This window comes from Mixophyes fleayi, chromosome 7 (assembly GCF_038048845.1).
Source record: "Mixophyes fleayi isolate aMixFle1 chromosome 7, aMixFle1.hap1, whole genome shotgun sequence".
Lineage (NCBI taxonomy): Eukaryota > Metazoa > Chordata > Amphibia > Anura > Limnodynastidae > Mixophyes > Mixophyes fleayi.
In genome coordinates this window covers 10,533,581-10,558,929 of record NC_134408.1, presented here as the reverse complement: position 1 = coordinate 10,558,929, position 25,349 = coordinate 10,533,581, and the positions used below count along the sequence as shown (strand labels likewise).

Sequence of the window (25,349 nt, the reverse complement as noted above, 5' to 3'; positions counted from 1 at the left end):
AGATGGCTGTCAAGCAGCGTAAATAGCTTCTCATACTAAATACCAAGAACAAATATCATGAATTTAAAAAATGAATAACAGCTTTACTACAGCAAAATAATAACCTATATATAAAAAACTTGAATACTCTCAGCACAACTGTTTTTTTAAAAATGCTAATTGCTTTGACAGAACTCTATAGCTAATTATGCTGTAAGAATAGACATTTTGTCAAACTCTTTTGTAATGTATTATTTATTTTTTAAATAATAAAATTGACCATATTAACCTCAAATTATTATGCATTACTTCACTCTCACCAGTTATTTGCAGAGCTCCTGTGCTCCTCTCCATTGGTTGTACCAGGCTGGGATGTTCCACTCTGCATATAAATTCTGCACCATCTCCTGTTTCAAGAGTGGGGATGAAACTCAGACATGATATACCTGAGTATGTGTTATCAGTCTGTCTGCCTAAATCATTATTATAAACCTTGTACGTTCCATTGGAAGACACGCAACACATTTCTCCAGATGCTTTGTCCTTTCTAAACCACATCACAGATAAAGCATTTGGGAAGTATTTTGAGATTGTACATTGCAGTGAGGCTTCTTCATTGATCCTTAGACTTGGAACCGAAATCACCATTTCTGGGCGCCAGGGATAATCTACAGAAAATTAATACATTCAAGTTAATTTCATATTCAAAGTCTAATGTCACATAGTAAATTTGAATAGCAATTTAAAAGAACACTCAGAAGATACAGCCCTAACATTTATATAATTCTCAGGTACATAGAAGTTCAAGAATTCTCCAATCTGTTAAACTAATCTCCACTGTAGAGGAAGTCACTCCTGTCCCAATCTCAGTCCTACATCTTATGCAGTGCTAAATCAATAACATTAGAAGGCAATGGGACATTCCCAAATAGAAAGGACAACAAATTATATATATATATAACTAATTTGTTCAACTGTAAATGTGGGTCACATGCTGAGAATACACAGATCATTAAGAAAAATGTATTATTTAAAAAGCACTGTACTAATCTTTATTCATTAAAATCAATACGTTTTAAAACATCCAAAACACAGAGCAATAATGCATTGAATTCCACATCCCTGCTGCCTTCTATAGCTTCTGTACCGGGTGGACCTTTCATTGTTTCTGGAATTTTTAAAGGCATGTTTATTCCTGTTGAAATTATGGACATAACCATTGTTTGAATTGTTACCCAACTCAACTGCTACTTGGACTTATGCCCACCAGGTTTTTAAATACAGCCAGGTGGGTTAGATCGAATTGTCGTGGAATTACCTTAAGGTGATTTTTCTACTTTCTGCCATAACCCCCCCTCTCTGCAGATACATAAGGAATTGGCAGCTCCTACAGCCCCTTCCATGTCACAAAAGTTAGGAATGGTTAAAATAAGGAGTTTCTCATCTTTAAACAGTCTTGACCACTATTTTTCTTTCCTAGAATTTGATAAACATTGAGTCAACATCCCAGCATGGGAGAACTGCACATGGAGAGAATCCTGATCCCTGCTCATCATCAACTCCTAATCCCATCCCGGCCAATCCTAACACAGCTGACCTTGGAATAACTGCTGCAAGGTGACATTTCCAGCATGTGAAACTTGGACAGCTTAAAATGATCTGCAGGGGAGACTCAGTATGTTCAAGCATACTGAGCTTGGTGTAGAGTATTGTCTCTCACCAATTCCATTGTGGTGCCTGCTCCAGAGTGATATGTCTGATACTCATCCTGTTTGCTGCATCTTTCTGCCAAAAATCTCTAATAAATCGGGAGCTGCTCATGGATCTGTTCATCTGGTGCAGTGGCGCATGCAGGGGGGGGTTTCTAAGTCTCTAGAAACCCCCCCCTGCGCTAACTAAGTGACCACTGTCCTATACAGCAGCCGCGGCGCTGTCAAAGAAGCGTCCACAGTGGTGCTGTATTGTATACATGGGTCGGCAGGGAGAAACCCCCCCCCCCCGACAATCCTCCGTGCGCCCCTGCGGTGGGCCTGCTGGAGCAGGGAAACTGGGTTTTAGGACCCTACCAACTTGGTAGAAGGCTTTGGCCCAAGCAAATCAAAGAAGACCTTCTTCTACAACTTGGCTGGGAGTTTGTTATGGTTGTCTATGGACCAAATAGCTTAGCCAGGAATTAGCAAATTTTGGAGCTTGGACAGGAGCTCAACTATGGAAAGATCTGGCTAACCGGAAAGCTTTGTTGCTCTGTCAACAGCATCAGGTCCATTCAATTCGGCTAGAGCTTGGCCGAAGCATTGTTGCAAGCACTGTTTACATTTTTACTTCTCCACTTCATAGAATATTAACATATAATGCCCAAAGGATAAGAATAAAGACAAATACACTGTACCACATAATACAATTTGCCCTAAATTGGGAATATCTTGTAGACCCCATACTGGTTATCTGAGTGCTCTCTGGATCAGCACAATGCATTATCATTTTGTTTTTATTATTCCCAGTAGCCCTGTATTTTCATACATTGTGTCTGTGAAGGCATCTAAATATATACTGAATCTATCTACACTGTCTACAAATACCGATTGGCAAATTTAATTCCTATAGTTTCTCTGCTGTTACTGAGAAGAATACATATTAGAGTACTGTACTGAAGCTGAAGATGAAATTATTCCTCTTACAGCTTGAAGGTATGACCTTGGGTTACATGCAGAGATCTGATACTACAGAGAAAGTATCCTATCTATGGGTCATGGATTTATTTATATACAGCGATTCCTGTATCTCCTCCAGAATAATAAAGTAAATAAACTCTAACCTTCCTCTAGTCCCAGAACCTGATTTGATCCCAGCAATTTAACGCACATTCTCTGTAAGGTTCCAGGTTCAGGAATGTAAGAATTCCTTCATATGTATATAACATGTTATTTTAGAAAATATCCTAATTTAAACTACACAAGGTTGACTATAATCCATTTAGTGACAATATTCTGAGACCTGGAAATATCAGAATTTGCTTTTGTACTGGTTCTCTATCAGTACGACATTTGCAAAACATTTCTGTTCGATCAACTGGTAATATTAAAAATTAAAAGTTATATTTTAATGCTAAAATTAAAATTGATAAATCACAAAGAAGAAAAATAGCATAAATATATATGTTACTGAAAATAAAAAAAATTACAATTGTTAAAAATCTAAAAATAAAATAAGCATTGCCACTAATCTCCAAGTAGATAGATATTCACTTGTAATCAGTCAGCATAGTAGATGACTTAAAGGGCCACAATAAATACATATAAGGATTAGATAAGAAGATATAATCCTTACTTTATCTTTTATAGGAAGTTCACTGTACACAGGATCATCCATGGACTCATGTGTCCAAGTCAAATGTACTTTATAGTCCAGTCTGTTTAATAGATTCTTAGAAAGTCCACACAGACTTGTAACACACGTTTTGCTGATTGGTAATTACCATTAGATGAGGAGTCTATTAGTAGGCTCTTTTAATCTTTATGTTTTAATATGTGAATACAATATGTGATTAATTATAGGAAGTTTTCTCTTTTGATTAACTTTAATGCTCAATTTAATGTGTGACGACTTATGGGTAATTTTATTATGTATTCTTCTCATGAATTATCCCTCTTGACAATTACAGACTCTGAACATTATTGAAACTAATGATTAGTGATGAGCAAATCAGGGACAATGTGGATTCTGATAGTTATTGGGAGAGTGAATGGACATCCAGAAAAGGACATTTCTTGCTCTTACCGAGGTCTCTCCCAGACAGGACTCTTGATTCTGGTTTATCCATAGATTTGTGTTTCCAGGTCACACACACTTCAGTGCTGGGATCCATAAATAGATGTCCTGGGACCATACACTGACTGTATACAGTATATATAGTATAAGTATTCTCCTTCCATTCCTCTGTGGATGGCAGATAAATTTGGCCTGTGGTCCACTTGAGATTAAGCTGTTTGGGATAAACATTGTGTAGGTGCAGAGAGCACAGCACATCTCCGGAGTTACACAGAGATGTTCTTACATCACCTGGGACTGGTTTTACTAAAAAAAAATATTTAAAATATATGACGTTTAAAATACACATATTGTAATACATAGAACACACACAGTGACATTTGCTATTTTACCAAAAAAAAAAATAAATCTTGTTATCATACATGTAGATGTGAAGCTCTTAAATGTCTGTATTCATAGAAGGATTTCCAGCTCTTAAAATGGTTTCTCACAATAAATATAAAGAACGACTATCATAAGATTGAAAAACTAATCATAACTTTACCACAGAAGGATAATAGTTTGTTAATAAGGTCATTGTTTAATATCTGAAAAGGAAAGTAGATATTAATCACAGATTGGTAAAACTCCTACAGTCTCAGTGTCAAAGTTGTAAATATTAATCCTTGATTAACTCTGATATAATGTATTATTTATTTTTCAGAAATTAAACAATTGTCAGTTGGAGAAATATTATTTTGCTTTAATAAAGCTGATCATAGTTTTTCAATGTTGTGATAGTTGTTGTATATTGGAACCTCTTTCATTATTGTTAGACCTACTTTCTCTGCTTCCTGACTATTTCTCTAATTATAAATCAAAATATTCCCTGACCACTGACAATTGATAATAATAATAATAACAACAACAACAACAACAATAATAATAACAATAATAATAATAACAATAATAATAACAATAATACCAATAATAATAATAACAATAATAATAACAACAATAATAAAAATAACAATAATAATAATAATAACAATAATAATAATAATAATAAAGCCTGAACGATTTCTCTGGACAGTTTTATTTTTGCCATTATATGTGATGTGATCCTATAAGTGCTTTATTGTACTTGACATAAAAAAGAACAAATATGTCAGTTTAACTTCTAACATATTAGCTATATAGAAAGATACTGCAATTGGTTTTAGTGGGGAAAATACTGTTTCTAGAACATTTAAAATGAAAGAGCAACTATTTTAAATTCCTAAAATCAGTTTAAGATAATAATAAACAATTTCAGTCAAATGGGTATTAATATTAGTTACCATATATAGATTTTGGCTGGAATTTCTTTATCTTGGTTTGCCCGTTGGATATAATTTTGCAGGTGAGATCCGTCCCTACATGTTTAGACACAGACGGTATAAGTGTCATTAAACTGGTTACATGGAATAGTCCTTCTTTGTCTGACTTGTCTGTCTCTGTAGTAAGGAAATACCCAGAAGTCACCAGAGCTTCTGGTTCCCTCAGTGACTTTTCTCCAGCACTAGATATTATGACTTGTTTCCCGTCCCTCTCTGTCACCGTCCATATCACATTAACATCCTCAGGGCAATAAGACACTGAGCAATAAAGAGTAATCTTCTCCCCATGTGTCCACCGATTAGGTCCATGAATGTCACCAACAATGAATATCTGTTGATCATCTGAAACAAGACACAAGGTATAGAAAATAGTAATATACTTAAAAGACTTAATAGACAATTATTCTTATTAGTTACCTAGCAATGCCCCACATACTAACAAGAAGGAATGTCAAAAGGACTTTGAAAATACTTGTCTAAGTTCCCAACAGGACAATGTTATAAAGTTGTGGGAGGAGTTTCATCTGTCTGTAATGGAGTGGGTGGGGCAACATCATTTTACTTTTAAACAGAGCTGCAGTGGAAGGACAGGTTATCATTGAATAATGTATTTAACAAGTAAATTGTTATTTTTACATTTTTTCATGCTGCAATACAAGTCTCTGGGTATGCTAGCACTTTAGAAACCACAAGTGCCTGCATGCCCTGGAGGCCATAGCTATGCTAGAGCTTGTAGTACTACAAGTGTCAGCATGTCCAAACACTTAAAAGTGGACAGGAAATGCTGGGTCCTGTAGTGCAGCATGCAAAAAGAAACTAAAAAAAGGCATTTAATACTTTAATTAAATTTATTAACCCACACCAACTGCCCTATTTTAAGGGTAATTTTCCTCTGAGTTTTTATGTGGAGATTCATCCCCCACTCCACCTTTTGATCAATTTTCCTCTTCTTCTTAATGACCTCTCCCCACATATTATAGATAAACTAGCAGTATTTTAGAAAATCTGAAGTTTTGTTTTAGTTAAATAATGTTTGTGGTTTTTAATTTAATTTTTAATTTATTGTTGTTTATATACATTTCTTATACTGCTTTAATAAATAAATAGAATTAGAAAAATATTATAGATGTAAATTGCAAAGAGCAAAATGGTTGAGACACAGTGCAAAATTAGGTTTAGAGCTACCACGCACCTATATTTACACAAGTGTGCCAAGATTCCCACCAAAGCACTTAGGATGGCAGAGGAAGATGGTGGCATTTGCACAGTTTAAGAAGTTTGTACAGTTTGAGTTGAGGAGTTGAAATTAGTGAAACAATGCATTTCAAAGTATAAAATTGTTATTCCATTGCGCCCAGTTGTACCGAGCAGGGTAAAAACAAAATTTCAGTTTGTGGAGCTTGATTACTAAATGAGGTAAAAGACTGGAGAGGGTGCATTTCTCACAAGAGTTCTTGGCCTTGGGGTCTCATACTATACTTTTAATAGGACCCATTTTGTGGTTCCAGATTGCACTTCTATTAGGGGCAATGTATATGTGATCCTCAACTATTACTACCTCTACTTGAAATATTCACTTAAAGCAGCCCCCTTTCTGAGAAACTTGTTATGTTCCACAGTATTCAGCTGCCCCCAGGACTTAAGGTCAGTTAGTAGTAGTTAAATAACAATTGCCTGATGGAGTGGATAGAACATGGTAGAAGGCAGCGAGCAAACAGAAGGCTTAATGGTGCAAACTGAGAATCAGAAAGGCAGTGGTTAATGCAAATCCCATATAGGCCAAGGTCAGGAGTAGGAGAATACAGCAGTTCTTTCAAACAAATGCAGGGTCAGGACAGGTAGAGATATATATGCAGATCTGCTAAACAAGCCAAGGTCAGGAGCAGGTAAATACAGCAGAATCCAATGAACAATCTGAGTCAAACACAGAGAGAAAAACAGATACAAGACACCCTAGGCCAAGTAGGAACTTCACCAGCATTGGTATGAAGCAGAAAGAGGTTTATAAAGGCAGAAGTTCCAATCAGAAACTGCAGGATGATTAGCCATACGAGTGTGGTAAGTGATTGCACACCTGAGGCTGCCAGAGTGAGAGCTGAAGGGAAGCTGGTAACTATTTATCTAGCAATTAGCGTAATAGTGAAGCACCAGTTGCATAGGAGGAGAGAACACTAATGTGGTAGTTAGGCAACCATCCTGAGCACAACATCTTGCAGACATGCAGAACTAGTAACCACTGATGCTAACAAGGAGAATGCTGGTAATTGATTGGACATGCAGCGGTGAGCATAACTAAAGATAGGAGGGTGCATACTGTCACCGACTGTCAGGAGGTAATGCCGGTACTGTGATCAGACAGGCAGCGGTGATCACAATACACATGATACATCAAGGTGCAACCCGCTGCTGCCTGACAGAGGAAGGAAGCTGACAACTGTTGCTAGGCAACTTATCCAGCGCCCTATAGCGATCACCATGTTTCTGAACAACTTCATTGGAGAGGTGGATTTTTCAGTGCACCCCTGAGCACTGATATAAAATTGTTTCCACACACAAAAGTAATAGATGTTAAAAAAATGTCTGTATGTTCCTTCATGCACATGATAAACCATAAACAAGGCTACACTGAACAGTATTTTAGGGGCAAACAGAGGAGTTTAATTTAATGAAAGGGGTTTCTAGACTGGTCAAGGATGGACTTTTGATGTGAAGTATACACAATGCGCCTATTCAGATTATTATTCCTCTCCACACACCTAGGTGCACTTTTAGATTGTGGAGATGCCTTCCGACTGCAAATGGCGTGCACTTTAATGTGCACTGGGCAGACAATGTAAATGGACAGATGAAAAACCAAGCCTTCTTGCAGTGCATGCCAAGTGTGCTTGTAAATAAGGTCTTCTATATGCAGTGTAAGGGTTAGTGCAGTGTTAGAAATGGCAGTGCAGAAGCCTTTCCTCATGTTTTCAAAATGTCTGCTTTGGAGGGGTTTGTCCTGTAATCCTATAATCCCCATTACAAAATCAATAACATGAAAATGAACACTTAAAATACAATTACAAAAACATTTAAAGCATAAAACAAAAATATATCATCAGAGTCACACTGTATGAATAGCTACATTAAAAATCCAAAATAATTAGCAGATTCTTTACATCCCTTATCACAATAGTTATTGAATACTATAAGTGACACTTAAAAGCACTCATACTTTTAACACCATTGTGTGGGGATGTTCTTAATATGTCACTCTGCTCCACAAAGCTTTTTTTTTCGGTTGGTTGGTTTACAGCAGTGGGTCATCATTGACTACTACTACTGGTGCTGGTTGTCCAAGTGCACACCAACGTTGTGTCGCCAGTTGTATGAGGGTACCCAATGGCACCAACAGACTCCTTCAGCAGCACCTGGAACCACTCACACTTCTTGGGCACTATATAGCTACTACAGCAACTCTTTGCTGTTTGCTCTGGTTGAAACAATCTTCCTGACCACTTACTGTGGATTAGGATAGCTGGCAGATCACTGCTTCAGGAATTATGGTCTCAATGCAGGATAGTGGAAAGTGTGATTGAAAGTCACAGGAAAACAGCAGTGCAGAGACTAGACTGCATTTATTAGCTCAATTATTTCTTATAAGATCTGTTTCTTGAAGTGCTTAAACATACAACACACAATGGACCTGATTCATCAAGGCATGTATCTGCCGATTTTATGTGTATCACACACTAAATCATTCTGTGCATGCCCAGAACCAGACAATACCCCTCATAACACATGAACATCCAATTCATCTTTGAACCCTTCATACAGCCTACGATTTCGAGGAGGGAACAAGGCGAGGAAAGGGAGTTTGGCTGTACTCAATGTACAGTAGGGATGTGTCAAAATCGAGCCATGTCCGATTCAAACTTTGGGCATATCAAACTACTTGTATTTCTGCCCTATCTCTTGCTCCAGCTACAGGGCTAGTCTAAGTCCTGATTCCTAATGATGACAGCGTTGTATGCATGCTATCACATGTGTTTGCAATCAAGAGCAGCTTTCAAAATTTTATCTACAGTAGACTAATAAATGTATTTAGTGGAGAAAAAACTACATAAAAAACTGTTTTATCATTAATTAATTTTTTTCTGTGCATGCTTTTAATAATTTATTTTTCATATGGGTATTGGATGTATTCAGTGTCTTGTGTAATACAGCAGAGCAGACCTACACCCATATTCATCACCGCACGTATCTTTAGATTCGCTCCTTGTTGAATTCCAGAGTGTGCAAAGACTATTTACAGGCATTTTAAAACAAATGCAGGTTGTGCTCAGTATGTGTGCCTTGATGAATCAGGCTCTTAGTGTTTAATATGGGTTACTAGCGATCTTTTGATTCTTTTTTTAACACAGGTGTGGGAAGACCAGCCCCAGCTCCTTAATTAATCCATGCTGACCCATTTATCTTTCCACAAGTGTAAGCCTGAACAGTCACCCTTATCTACAGTTACCGCCTCCATGTCAATGAGCAACCAAAAGCTAGGTGACACACCCTCCTATCTAATCTTATAATCTCTCACCCAAAATTACTTTCAGGGCTTTATCACTGTGGTCTAGAACCATTTCTAAGCCAAAGTCATCTCAAGAAGATTTCGAGTGAGACTTCAGAAACACAGCCCTGAAGCATTTGCAGCTTGAGCTCAATGAGCTGTACTGCAGTGCTGGGCATTTTGGGACTCCCATGGGGTGCTGTTCCTATTAGGCTTACCTTAGCCCTTGAAGAGCTGCAGAAAGGACCTCTGAGGCTCCTGTTCTCTGACACTCAAACTTAGGTCCATAAGAGCATCAAGCCAACACTGCTGAGTCCTGGGTCATCACAGCAGACCACACTAGACCATTGGGTAAGCATATATTTTTTATTATATTTGTGAAGTGCAGTACTTAATTAAATAATTACCACTTTGTATGGGAATCAAGGAAGGAGAGCAAAGCAACAGTCTTCCCTTGTCACCAGCAGGCTATATCCCCATCATTAGGCTCCTGCTCCAGGTTCTTGGTTACTGGACCAGGAGTTCCATCTCTTCTTGGACAGACAATTCATCTGTGGTGCTTTGGGCCTTTACTTTCATGTAGTTAATATAAATGTTATAACTCTGAAGTGTGAGGCTTCACCACATTAACCTAGCATTTTGCCCCAAGATGTGTTCTAGCAACTTTAAGGGGTTGTGTCACCAGTCACTACAATGAAGTGCAAGCCATATAAATAGGGTTCACATTTCTTCCCAGCCCACACAATGGCCAATAACTCATTTTAAGTAGTGGCATACCCCAACTACCATTTTAAAAGTTTCTAGCTCACTTAAGCCACACGGTACTTTTTCCTATTAGTCACCTCCAGGCTGAGTACTGCTCAAAGTCCACACTCGGACACATTAATCTGTAAAATATAGTTGGGTACTAGAGTACTCACAAGGGCTCTTTTCAAAGACCGGAACCTGAGCATAGAAGCAGAAGTCCATTTTAGCACTTTGGGGACACACTGCTTAGTGAGATCTTGCAGGTGCTTGGCTAAAGTTCTGAAGTCAGAGACAAACTATAACTTGTCTCTAGATCATGGACTTGGGACAGTCTTGGATCACCTCTACCCTCTCTGGTTCTAGTCAAATGATGGTATAGGTACTTTACTTTTAATATTCCTATCTAACATTTGTCTGACCTGATAGTTAGACTTGCCTCCTGGGTCTTCCCTAATACATCAATTTCCTGTTGTATGTGGTTGTACAAGGTCTTACTAAAGATAACTATGTTGTCTAAATAAGCCTGAGAAAACTCTCTGATCTCCTCCAGCAGGTAGTTTTCAAAGCACTAAAAGGTGGATGGTGCATTTTTTTTACCATTCTGGGTGAGTGGAATCTGCAATTACCAATTACTTAAGTCAAAGGCTCCCGCTAACTTATCTAACAGAGCATCAAAATGGGACAGGGGATAAACTTCATACATGATTATGTCATTCAACAAGCAGTCACATAGCTCTGTCTTTTTTGTAGACCAACACAATTATATGGTGTGTGGGATGCCTGGGTAACACTTAACACAAGCATCTCCAGTACCTCCCTGCATATATTCTCTCCAGCCCCTGGTGAGACCCAGTAAGTGGGCTTCCTAATTGGCCTATATTCACCAGTTTCTGGAAACCTAGTCTCCTGCTGAACAGCTCATCAGAGGAACACTGCACAGTCTCCAGCTGTTTCCTCTCAGAAGACTGCAGTCTGGCCACTTGACTCCTGCTAATGAAGATAAAGTACCCTTTCAACATTGTACAAGATAATTTCCTAGGACTACATATTTTAGGAGGACATCCATGGCTGCCATGTTCCTGGCCTCCTTGCCAAGCCCTAGTAGAGAAATACCCTAGCCTTGGATACTTATTGCTGGGCTCAGTTTGATACTGTTACTTTATCTGTGTAAACTTACAACACAGTTGGAGGGGAGAGCAGGTACCCCAGAAGCCAGCACCTCTTCACTTCGTGTTGCAGTTCATGTCACCCTCCTCTTGCTCCATGCCTGAACAACATGCATATGTTCCTCTTCAGTTACACCAGCTGCTATTTTAGCACAGTTTGCATTAGGGGCAGAGGGAGCCGGAAGTCATGATTCCAGCAATAGGGAACACCCACTGCTAATAAAAGTTGTTGGGAGATTCTTGCGATTACAACCCTGGGTGTTGCTTGGATATCTACTTGGGTAAAGCTGCTTCTACCTTCCTCCTCCAGGAGCCCTTCCTCTGCTACCAGTTGAGCTTCCTCCCAGCTTATCAATGATCTGCTCATCGTTTTCCTAGTACTGAATTTGGACATTCTGCCATAAGTAGACATCATGTGCATCCTCCTGTACTGCGGCTACTGCTCTTCTAAGCAACATAGCTCTCCTGAAAGTACAGTTCTTCATAGAGATGCCTGCATCTATTCTACCACTTCTACAAAGTGACAGCTAAAGTTTTGACAGAATTAATATACAATTCCGGTCAACCAAGCTTTTTTTGGGTTTGAGAAGTTTCAGCAAGTAGTCACGGACTACTCCTACTGATACTGCTTGACCAAGCCAGATGCTCCCCAACTGTGAGTTATACCAACATGGTTTCCCCAGTTATAGGAGACTTACTGTAGCCACCACCAGACTCCTTCACCAGCATCAGAAACCACTCACACTTATTGGGCACTTTCACTGGTTGCTCTGGCTGAATCCTTCCTGATTACTTGCTGTGGATTCTAAATCAGCCGAGCACTATTTCAGAATCGCTGGGTCCAATTCAGGACAGTCTGGGAATTGTTGGCTTTAATATGTTTGTCACAGAAAAATACATCAGTGTATGGACAAGCACAATCACAGGAACAAGCAGATTCTAATATGAATTGTGTTTATTACCTGATTTTAATAGATACTAACTATCCTTTTATACTATTTTTCACACTGGTGTGGGGATGGCTAGTGCAGCACACAGTTCTCTTAACCAATCCAGGCTGATGGTCTTTTTCAATACGCAAGGGTTTGCCTGGACATCCACTCTTAACTACAGTTCTAGGTTTATGTGTTCATCCAGTGTCCACTTTTGACCAGAAATGCCTTCTGCACACTGGCTCTAATTCATCTGGGATGGCAAAACTAATCTTTAAAATGCCCTTCCAAACTTCCTTCCAGGGCTTTGTCACCTGACTCTAACACAATCTCCAAGATGTATTTGATTCCAATAGACATCTAAAATCCAACACCAGCCATTTCCTAGTTAAAACTACAAAGAAATATTAATCATAGAATAACTAATCATTATCACAGCAAAGTCTGACATCTTTTAATTTCATTTATTTGAATTTTATTACTTTGCTGTTAACTATTATTAACAATTTAAATTTCATGATCTCTTTTTAATTCTGTACAACATGGAGCTGGCTGGTAAACTAAAGCTTTATATCAAACTCACCTTTCTGTGGGATTGTAGCCTTCAAGTCATTGGTCACATCTTCTGGTGTCTGGAGAGAAGAATATGTTGTACTCTTTTCTTGAGACAATGGAGATGTGTTTATGTCTGTTCAATAGATCACAAATACATGTTACATCATTATACTGATTACATTTTGAAGTAAGAAATATAAAATCTATTGTTACAACCTGTAACACCGTGTGACCTCATCATAATGAAAATTCCTTACCAATACTTTTAGAGATGGGGGAATCCAATGTTTCATGCTCCACTGTGGCCTGTAGAACATTCCACTTATCTAGATCAATTGTGGTTTTACTCAGGTCACAGATACTCGTCAGCTGGTAACTTCCCTCTTCATTGTCTTTACATGTGAGAGTAGAGATTAGAGGTTCACTCTCTTCCGTAGATGACTGAACAGACAATTTCCATAAGATTGTAGATTTTTGTGGGTAAATTCCATCTACAGCCAGAGAGTAGATGCCCTCACCAGTGCAGACAATGTCCTTCACCACTGGAAATCCTGAAAACATGTGAAGCAATAGCGATACAGTTTTAATGATGAAATTGTGATGTGAGAGGGTTCATTCTGCATGAGACATCTAAAAACAAACAGGCAAATGGCACATTCCTATCCACAATTCCGAGGTGTGTGTGTCAGCCATCAGCCCCCCTATTTCTCATGTGAGGTTAGTATAAACATCCATTCTCTTTCTGCCATCAACAATAACATCTACTGATGGGTTTTATCTAAGGCATGTCAATATTTTTCAATGCTATCATATTCAGTGTGGTTTAGTATTAGTCTCTTGGGGAGAACACCCCCCCCTTAATTAATTGATTAATTAATTAGTTACATTATGTGTGTGAATGCAGCACTTGTTTGAAACAAAAATAAAAGCAAATAGCTACAACTACCATAATCAGAATCTCAAGAAAAAATATATGTGAATAACAGAAAAAATCCACTAAAAGAGAGAATTCCTTGTAAAACAGCAGTATCTTAGAAATGTGGTTTAATACAGCATGGTATAATAACATGTTAGAAGGTTTGTGGAGTTCTAAAATAATTAAACAGCTTCTCAGTTATCACACATCATGTTTTTCTTAATAGAACATATCCAAGATCCGTAGTGATGGATCTGTTATTTTACAATGAAATCTGTAGTAGATCTTATAAATGTTATCAAATCTGAAACCAGCAGCTGCTTATTTAGAATCACATACAGAACTATACTGTGTGTACTAAGTAATAAATATTATAGTAAAGCCTAACATTTTTGTTTTATTTATTTTAAACAATGACCAAACTCCAGTATTTATTATTTTGCTGAAATTAATGTACTACTATTTTCAATGTCATGGTCGCTCTGTTTTCAATTCTGTACACCATGGAATAGGCTGATAATATATATTACATCAAACTGACCTATCTGTGGGATTGTGGTCTTCAGGTCAGTGGTCACATTTTCTAGTGTCTGGAGAGAAGAATCTGTTGGACTCTCTTCTGTAGACATTGGAGTTATCTTTTTTATGCCTGTTCAATAGATCAGAAATACATGTTAAAACTTTGCACTGATAACATTTTAAATCAAGAAAATAACTTATTGCTACATCCTGATTATTGTGGGACCTCATTATAAGGACAATTATTTTCTTAACAATACTTTTAGAAATGGTGGAATCCAATGTTTCATGCTCCACTGTGGCCTGTAGAACACTCCACTTATCTAGATTACTTGTGGCTTTAATTAGGTCACAGATACTCATAATGTTGCAACTTCCATCTTCATTGTCTTTACATGTGAAAGTACAGGTTAGAGGTTCACTCTCTTCTGTAGATGACAGAACAGACCATTTCCATAAGATTATATTTTTTGTGTGTAAATGCCGTCCACAGCCAGAGAGTAGATGCCCTCACCAGTGCAGACAATGTTCTTCACAATGTCCTTCACCACTGGAAATCCTAAAAACTTGTGAAGCAATAGTGATACAGTTTTAATGATGATATTGTGATGTGAGAGGATCTGTTATGCATGAGACATCCAAAAATAAAAAGGCAAATGGCACATTCCTCTCCACAATCCCTAGGTGTGTGTGTGCTAGCCATCTGTTTATCTTTTTTCCCCCTATTTCTCCTGTGAGGCTAGTATATACATCCGTCATCAACAATAACCTTCCACTAATGCGTTTCATCTGAGGCACGTAGATTTTTTCAAAACTATCATCTTCAGTGCGGTTTAGTATTAAATAGTCTCCTGGGGAGAACACTCCCACTTAACTAATTGATTAATTATTTAACTACATTATAGGCTAGATTTACTAAGCTGCGGGTTTGAAAAAGAGGGGATGTTGCCTATAGCAACCAATCAGATTCTAGCTGTCATTTTATAGAAAGTACTAAATAAATGACAGCTAGAATCTGATTGGTTGCTATAGGCAACATCCCCACTTTTTCAAACCCACAGCTTAGTAAATCTAGCCCTATGTGCGTGAATGCAGCACTTGCTTAAAACAAAAATAAAAGCAAATAGCTACAGATAGAAACTCAAGAATACATACATGTGATAAACTGAAAAAATCCACTAAAAGTGACAATTCCTTGTAAAAACAGCAGTATCTTAGAGATGCCGTCTAATACAGCATGGTTTAATAACATGTTAGAAGATGTGCGGAGTTCTAAAATAATTAAATCAGCTCCTCAGTTATCACACATCATGTATTTCTCTGTAATAGACTATATCTAAGATCCTCAGTGACGGTCATGTTATTTTATAATGAAATTTTTTACTAGAGGTGTTAGATTTTAGAATTATGTTATCAAATCTGAAACCAGCATCTACTTAGTTAGACTCGCATACAGAAATATACTGTGTGTAATAAGTAATAAATATTATAGCAAAGCTAACATTTTTGTTTTATTTATTTTAAACAATGACCAAACTCCAGTATTTGCTGTAAATAATATACTACTGTTAACAGTTTCATGGTCGCTCTGTTTTCAGTTCTGTACACCATGGAATAAACTGATAAATCGATATATTTACATCAATCTCACCTTTCTGTGGGATTGTAGCCTTCAGGTCAGTGGTCACATCTTCTGTTGTCTGGAGAGAAGAATCTGTTGGACTCTCTTCTGTAGACATTGGAGTTATGTTCTTTATGTCTGTCCACAAGATAATGACACTATATATGTGAATGGTATAAAACAAGATATTTGCACATGTAATACAATACTATTATGAGACATCTTCTCTTTCCCTACACACACACACACACACACGCATATGAAGGTTTATGTGTGAGATTAGTGTATATATATATATATATATATATATATATATATCACAGATTTGATACAGAAGGCGCTAAGATACTACACCAGTATATAAATATTATAGTCCAAAATCTTGTAATTGTTCCTTCTTATGTAACACTTCCCCCGTGCGGGCGGCTGCCAATCCTCCGTAGCAAGCGGTGTAGCAGGAAAAAATCTAAAAGTAAATGAGAGGAGGCGCACAATAGTGTAGTATGGCAAGTCAATGGAGCCAGGTGAACCAAACCAGAAAAGGAACTAGACCACCAGAAATGAGTGAGCCAGAGCTTCCCACCAGGTGGGTATCACCAATATCTAAGATGGATAAATAAAGCTCATAGACTAGAGAGTCACACACGGCCAAATGGCATTCATAAAGGTAGAAAAACAGGTCACACCAATAGAGATGTATGCGTACCAGAAGCCAATAGTTCAATGGCTTATCTGCAGGATGTCACGTAGGCTGTGAGGATATATTCAATCTTCAGCCACCCTTGGCTATCCCATAGGTTACCTCAATATACAGAAGTACACAGATGTAGTATCCAAAAAAATTCAAGTTTATTAAAAACAGTAGTAACTTACACATCCAGAAGCAGATGACAAGCCTATCTGATCAGAGATGGTAGTAGTAGCAGTAACTCAACGCGTTTCGTCTGTACAACAGACTTCATCAGGAGCAAACACAGATATATATATATATATATATTGCGTACGTGTGTGATATAAATGGTGCACATTTCTGTATGTGAGATAGCTTCTGTTTGAGACAGCTATAATGGACTAATGTGAGTTATGTGATTTATGTGTAAAGATCGTGGGATATGACTAGTATTTGAGTTTTATAGTGTTGTAAAATGTATGTGGTGTATATGACAGGTCTGTCATATGTTGTGCTGGATTGTATGTCCACTTGAGTTAATGGAGTCTTAATCAAGATGGTCTTCTATCTTGCCTTAAGCTAGGTAGATGGAGGAGAGCATGAGATTGTATACAGCTCTTCCCCATGCACATTCCCCTTCCCTACACACAGACACAAGCACTCGCAACACAATACAAGCTGACACACACAAACTAAAATAAAAAAGGTAACTATGATTTTGACACACATACAAAATAATTGTATTTTTATAAAACAGGCAATGAATATAATGCATTGTATTAACATCTATGCTAATATGTATGATAGCATTTATCCTAATAGAGTAAACTAAACTTGATGTTGTATACTTTGTTTACTACACTGTTTTATATTATATATAAGATTGTTACACTTAGAATGTTAATTAGCATACAAAACATTTTAAATTAAGGTACATCTTACGTGCAGTCTTTCTTGATAGTAATGGCGTAAGCTTATGATATAAAATTGATCCTATGCATTTAGATCAGAAAAGGAATTGTATTACTTGGGTTAAACCAGAAACTACTTTTTGTTGATAATATTAGCTATAAAAAAGTTATCAAATAGTCATTAGCATTTTTGACACACTATTAGTTCCTTTTCTATTAGCAGTATGAATACAGATGAAATATAGAGAGATGGGGATGGGAAGAATCAGCAACCAGTTGGGATTCTATATAATACCTATATAAATTGATCAACTACAGACGATCAACTCTGCTAGAAGCTGAAAAGACAAACATTTGGGAGCCCACAATAATGCAAAATCTCAGTCACTATGAAGTCTAATTACTTAAAATTTAACACGTACAAAAATGTAGGCAAGTATTTCACATAACATAAATTCACCTTTCCCACACCTGCCAACAGGTGTCACTCAAAGATTCTAGATTTACAAAGACGGTTAGCAGTTGAAAATGGATTAACCTGCGCATATTGCAATGTATGGATTTTAAGTTTTTAGAAGTCATCAATAATAGATTTTTCCCAATTAATCTTGACCCTTGGATAATGAATATTCTTGCACAGGTAGCTCTGCCTAAGACCATTAATGAATTGGCAATAACAGCTGCTAGAAATCATAAAGGTAGTGCGAAACCTTAAAACTGAGTACTGTGGGGGGTTGGATTCAGCGCTAATGCTATTTGCCAATAATGACAGACTAATGACATAAATAATTTCCACACTTTAGTGCATGCACCACTAACGTGAATAACAGAGAATATTGAGTATCTCTAACAATGCATCTCTTGACCCCCTTGTCTGCTAATAATGCCAAAGGCTGCTTTGAGGTATAATTTGGGGTCCACCAGACATAAGACAGTGTTGTCAGTACCCGCCTAGTGACCCAAAATAGCTGGACTATGCGGTGGTTAGTTCCATCACCAGTACAAATAAGGCCAGAGACAGAAGGTACCTGTGAAAAGCCCTCCTGGAAATAGCAATTATAAAGATATTGTGTTTTTTTTTAAACTTTAACTATTGGCTCTTTATATAATATCTTCACCCATTAGAAAAATTAGGCCCAAACCCAAATATCACATATTTTCAATTCAAACACTTTACCTCTTATAAGAAATACTACAGCACTACACAATAAAACACAACACAATACATTAGCAGTGAATATCAGCCACCCAGGCACAGTGCATCATGTTCCCATGTTCTTTGAGAATCACCTTTTATACATAGCGGTCCTGTGCTTTTCTCTGTGGGTTTCTCTAAACTGGGATGTTCCACTCTGCAGATAAACTCTGCTCCTTCCTCTGCGTTGATGGACGGATTGAACTTTAAACACGTCTTATATGTAAATGTGTTATCTTTCTGCTTCTCCAGTTTGGTCTCTGAAATACTATATTTATCACTAGGAACCAGCAGGGATATTTCCTGGCCATGTCTCTCCTTCTTCAGCCACCTCACATTCAGCCCATCGGGGAATACATTAGACACCTCACACCTCAGTGTAGCTGTGCTGCCAATAAGAAGATTGGGAACTGCAATATCTTGTACCTCTGGCTTCCAAGGAAACTCTAAGAGATAAAAATAATAAAACTATTAGTCATGTCAAAATGAGGGGAAGTTGTATTTAGTAAAGATATTAATTTCATATAGAAACAAATTATAACATTCAAGTTTCACAGTAAATAATTGGAATATTTAAAATACAGGGTTCTACATAGTTTATTGGGAGCATTAGTTCATTCATTTATTGGGGGACACATGAATAATGAGTATGGGTCTGGCCTCCAGATCCTTATGTTGAACAATAAGAATGGAAAAATGGACTCCTCCTCTTGCAGGCCATACACCCCAGATGTGACTCTAGATATCATGGTTTTTTTTTTTAATACTTGGTGAAGGACCATGTCACCACCTTGCACAGATGTTCTAAAGAAGCCTGATTCTGGAAGGCCTTTGATGGAGTGATCTGTGACCCTGAAGGTGGTATTCTTTCCCCAGTGGAATATATCTTGAGAATAAGTTGGTGTAACCAGCACAAAACAACCATTTCTAGAAGCCACCCTACCATTGCAAATCCTGAGGGAGGGAGGGATGAAATGATAAAGTGCTTGAGCAGGCTCCTGGAAGAGATTAAAAACTATAGGAGGCACGCCATGTCCAAGGAGTTTAATTCCATCTCCTGAGGGTGCATGGTGAGTAAAGTATAAAACTTTGGAAAGACTATGGGGTAAATGTAGTGTAGTGTAGTGAAGTTTCCCTTTACAAGGCAGCGCCGCTTTAAATTCAAACGCTGAAGACGCTGAACTCGCCGGAGTTGAAGAATCCGGAGGTTCGTACATTTACCCCTATATCTTTATTAGATAATGTGAGCTTTTCTCTGTGAGTTTTCTGTGCCTAGCAAGATGTAAGCAGCAGAAACAGCTGCTTAGCACAGGTGCAGTCTATTTAAATCTGTGGGAGTATCTGATTCCTATTGGTTGTTCACCAGGATCCTCAGTGTACCTGCATTTCCCTGCTCCCTGCTGGTCTCCTGTAATGTTCCAGCCACACCCAAAAATACCTAAGCTGATAAGTCCCTACTTCTAGGGGTGAAGTCCTAGGGGCAACTGAGTATTAGTGAAAAAAATACTGCAAAAAGTTTCTAGGGATCTTATCAGCCAATGGGTATTCATAACAGTCTTGATTTAGGTGAAACAAGGAAATCCATATGGGAGAAAATCAAGAATCTGTAGAAGTACCTTGTTAAGTTTTGCATAGAAAGAAATTCTAGCAAAAAAAGTAGAATCTGCCAATAAGATCTTCTGCAAGAGAATGTAACAGAGAAAAAGCATGCATTTTTGGTCCACATATTCTTTACAATCCACTTTGTGAAAATCTGTATTGGTGTTATTTTTGCACAACCATGACACTAGTCAATCGATCATTTATTGTTCTGCCCATTTTGCTAGAGAGTCACCTGAGAAGGAAAAAGGCTCAGAGAAGTCTAATGATTGAAAACATTTTCTCTGGTGACTTCCATTTGACATTGATAATGTCATCAAGCTCCTCAGCAGGAAAAATGTCACTGGTCACTCTATTGTTGCTGGAGGAAAACATCTTGCCTTACACATGTCTCTAAGCCCACCATGATTACACTGTCAATGACTTCCAGAAATACTTTGGAGGTGTCATCAGCATTCTGACTTGAGACATTCAAGAATTTATAGTCAGACATTAAAGGATTTTCCTCCTCATAGTTGGCATTCAGTTAGGGTGGAGAGGCATAGAACAGTTTGTTAGTGCTCAGGCTTAGTCGTACAAGCTGGGACTCAGATTGTTGGCAGAGCAAGCAGCAGTCAGTCGCGACGGAATGTGCACATGTGGTGCAGAGCTGTTATTCTGGCTCAAAGGCAGATTGACATTGTAATGGTAACAGGAATAGTGAGTGATCCAGATACAGTAGATTGTCTAAGGTAGCACCTGACACAACACAACACTGGACACAACACAACCCCTTCCATCTGATATAAAATGCTTTGATCCTGAACGCCCCACTTATTTTTGTAGTAACCTCAGATAAATTAATTAATTTATTAATTAATAAGAAAAGTGCTTGTAACATATGTTATTAATGATGACGCTTAAGAATGGAGCATTTTCTACACAGTGGGATAAGTCATCCTAAATGGTTAGAAACGTCCTACAAAATTCTCCTGGAATGTATTATTTTTATACAGCCGTAGGGGTCTTTCTAGATATAGATCCCTTCTAGATGGGCGCTGTTGATCCTTGTTTAATTCCTTGTTCTCAATAAAAAAGAATCTACTATTGTTCCTACTTGTATGAATTACAAAGGGCCAATATGCAGGTGTATCTGGCTTTATCACAGATGCAGCCATCTTTCCATTGAAATGAATGTGTCATAGCTGGCATACTCTGTGACATCGGAGCCACGCTGCTCTACAGGGTGCAATAAAGTCTACTCAACCTGCAGGTAGAAATAGGTATTGGAATGGGAGCCTCAATAAACAGGCTGTGAAAATGTACTAGCGAATGCATGTGGTGAAATCAAATATTCTCTTGTTTGATGTTATATTATTTCAAATAACATTTACAGTATTACATATTGAGTGACTGAGATTTAATGAGGCTTCAGGGTTACTGTTGCTTCTGCTAGCCAGATTTGTTTTAAAACTGTTCATGAAATAATCTGGAATTGCCAAATAAAATTATTAATCACATCAATTACAACATCCTCGGTCAGTAAAGTTTAGAGCTCAGTTTCCTTTTACCTTTATCCAGAACTGACACCTGTCTGGACTCCCAGCCCTCCATAGACTCATGTTTCCAAGAGACGGTCACTGTCGACTTTGGATCTTTGAAAAAACTTCCAGGTATTTTATATTCACTGTGAACATTACAAATTCCATCAGTATTTGTTACTTTGTCTGAATTCAATGTTTCAGTGTTGTTCCATTTGATCTGGATATCTTTAGGGTAAATTCCATCTATGTCCAATGAACACAGCACCTCTCCCAGATCAGTCAGAGACAATCTTATGGGATTCACCACTTTGGGCTTTGCTAGAAGACAATGACAATTGTTTAGGAGAATAATGTAAGTAGAAATCTTTGCAATCATTGTGTTACAGTTACACATTTATATATAAACTTCCTTAACATGGCAAGGAAATATTTTCTTTTAGAGCCATGAGTGATGAATAGATCAATATATTGAGGCTTGTTAATGCTGCTTTCATCCTCTGGTGAAAACACCACATGGCAACGTGTTACTGTCAACTCTACATCCACTTGTGAGTTCTTACTATTCAGGTACATCAGGTTTGCTAACCATCATCTGCACTTGTACCATGTTTGTGAATAACCTGGAGTATTCGCAATGATGTTTTCAGTGCTTACATTTGAATTATCCATAGAGATAATTGTATTGTAACATTCAACATTGCTACTATCTTGAGACATTGTGTGAAACATACTAATAGTTATATTTGCAAACTATATTTTTAACACCCTAAGACATTTTAGCATTATTTACAAGTCAGCAACATATAAAGATAACGCCTCGTACATGGATTACTCCTTACACAATTTATTACATTTCTCTATGTGTATTTGCCAGTTGATTAATGGGCAGCACAGTGGCTCAGTGGTTAGCACTTCTGCCTCACAACACTGGGGTCATGAGTTCGATTCCCGACCATGGTCTGTGTGGAGTTTGTATGTTCTCCCCGTGTTTGTGTGGGTTTCCTCCGGGTGTTCCGGTTTCCTCCCACACTCCAAAAACATACTGGTAGGTTAATTGGCTGCTATCAAAATTGACCCTAGTCTCTCCCTCTCTGTCTTAGTTACTAAAGTTTTTCCAAATATAGAGGTCTATGTACAAATAATGTGAATGAATCTCCATCTGCCCCTTCCTTCATTCTATTTATGTGATGAAGGATCAAGTGAGCAACTGCAGATAAGTAAAATAAACTATTAGGAAATATATCTATATTATGTATTCTGAAGAAAGTTCAGGACACTTGATTTGAATTTGAAAAAACAACAATTAAATAAAAAGTCTATTGAGTACATTAAATCTACATAATTGTAATGGAAGCCAAGGCAGTCTGAGGCTCTCCAGGTAATAGGTGCAGGATATGAAATGGTCATTTTGGTTACATTGTTGCAGCTGCATAAATCCTTTCAATGCCCAATGGCATTTGGTTGGAGTTTCACCTTTATTTGTGTAATTAACATACAACACAACATCAACAATTACTTCAATTCTTTGTAAAAAAAAAAATAAGGAAAAAGGAAAAATATAATTCTCACCAAAGAGATGGTTACGTTGGAATGTTTTTTCCTTGGTTCTCCCCCCAGAGACAATCTTGCAGCCCACTGTGATTTTTTTGTGTTCAGATATAGAAGGTGTGAAGCTCAGGGAGGTGGTGATGTCCAGAAGACCCTCTATGTCCGACATGTCAGTCCTCTCTCTAAGAGCCAGATATCCAGGGGACTGAGGACCATATCTTCTAATGTCTTCTCCTGTTGGTATTTTATGGACAGTTCCATCTTTCTGTGTCACAAACCACGTCACCTTGGTGTCCTCTGTACAGTATAAGGCTGCACAGTACAATGTGACCTTTTCTCCATCATACCACGTCTGGGGACCCTGGATGTTATTAACAATGAAGTCCTGATCTGTGCAATAGATAAAAAAGCAATTAGTAGAATTCAGTATAAGAATACATTCTAAATCTGTTCTGCTTGAAAATAAATGTAGGTGTTAGATGAATGACATGGACATATATTTTTTTAATAGGGCTGTATTGTAGGGCTATGGACAGAGTAAAATACTCAAATCTACACTTACCGGCTGTCAAGTTTAAGTAACAGGGGAAATTATTATAGATAAGGGAGATATGAGGAGGGGTTGTCCAAGATTTGATGCCCTCCATAAGATGTGTGGAGAATCTTTGAGTTAAACATAGCCTTGAACTCTGTGCATCTCCCTCAACTGCATCTATTGGACATCCACTGGACATATCAGCTTATAAAGGACACATTTATTAGACTTATAGTTGTACTTCTTTGAAAACGTCTTTTAAACCAAATGACTAGTTTCTTCAGTGTTATTTTTTGTAAAATCTCATAAACAGAAACTTTAAAAGCATTTGTCTCAGTTTTCACCTGAATCCGACCCTTCACTCTGGTGAGGAACAGGTGATAGAAATGTTATGTCAGTGAGATGATTTGTATAGACAAGCTAGGACAATCTGCTTTTGTTTTACAGTGAAATGAGGGGCACTATTCCATTGTCGGCTGTTTCAAAAAGTTTGTAAGATATCACTTATGTCAATAACTACGCAGAGGATTAGGATATTCAATGCAGAATGTTTTGTTAAGATTTTATAGAAAAATAAACTGAAAGTGAACACAATGTATGAATAAGGTGAATATTGCAATTAATATATTGGTGTTTTGAGGTATGTGATCCTATCATGTTCCTTATAATAGATAATTACCAGTGTCTCTGAGCATTTGGGTACTAGACTGGATCGGTGTTTCCAGGCTGGGATGTTCCACCCTGCAGATAAACATTACAGCTTTCTCTGACAGATGACATTTCTTGAAAGATAAAAGTGCTCTAGAGGTGAAGGTTTTGTTCTCCGTCCTGTTTGACGTGATTTTTGGAATTGTGTATTTGTCACAGTGTGAAGCGTCTATTAATTCCTCACTCCCTTTCTTCTTCTCAAACCACTTCACAGTCAACGCGTCAGGGAAATAATCTGACACCGTGCACCGCAAATGGACCTCATCATCCTGGAAAACACTCTCTATTGGGTGGTCCTGAATCTGGGGCTGCCAGGGGAGATCTGAGGATGGAAATAAATAAGTGGGAACAGAGTAAGGTCAATATTAAGACAATTATGGAAACTGGTGCAGAGAAAAAAAGTTTCTCTTCACTTTATAAACTGAACTAGAAAAATGACAATTATAATTTGATTGGTTGCAAAAAGTTAAAAAAAAAGATACAGATGGAGCAGACTTTATTACGCTGCCTGTGTGATACAGTGCACAGAGCTAAAGCAATATGCTTATACCAGAGTGTTGCG

General features: G+C 37.7%; 1 protein-coding gene across 1 annotated transcript in view; it reads right to left on the bottom strand.

Annotated features, from left to right (window-relative positions):
- Positions 1–25,349, bottom strand: part of LOC142098451 (uncharacterized) — a 41,941-nt gene that overhangs the window by 6,046 nt on the left and 10,546 nt on the right. The window contains exons 7-17 of the mRNA XM_075181297.1: positions 24,759–25,109; positions 23,566–23,934; positions 22,024–22,314; positions 18,970–19,320; positions 16,129–16,236; positions 14,738–14,905; positions 14,500–14,607; positions 13,300–13,593; positions 13,071–13,175; positions 5,067–5,447; positions 300–647 (exon numbers count right to left, since the gene is read on the bottom strand). Coding sequence (XP_075037398.1) covers positions 300–647; positions 5,067–5,447; positions 13,071–13,175; positions 13,300–13,593; positions 14,500–14,607; positions 14,738–14,905; positions 16,129–16,236; positions 18,970–19,320; positions 22,024–22,314; positions 23,566–23,934; positions 24,759–25,109 — 2,874 coding nt within the window. The remainder of the gene's footprint in view (positions 1–299; positions 648–5,066; positions 5,448–13,070; positions 13,176–13,299; positions 13,594–14,499; positions 14,608–14,737; positions 14,906–16,128; positions 16,237–18,969; positions 19,321–22,023; positions 22,315–23,565; positions 23,935–24,758; positions 25,110–25,349) is intronic.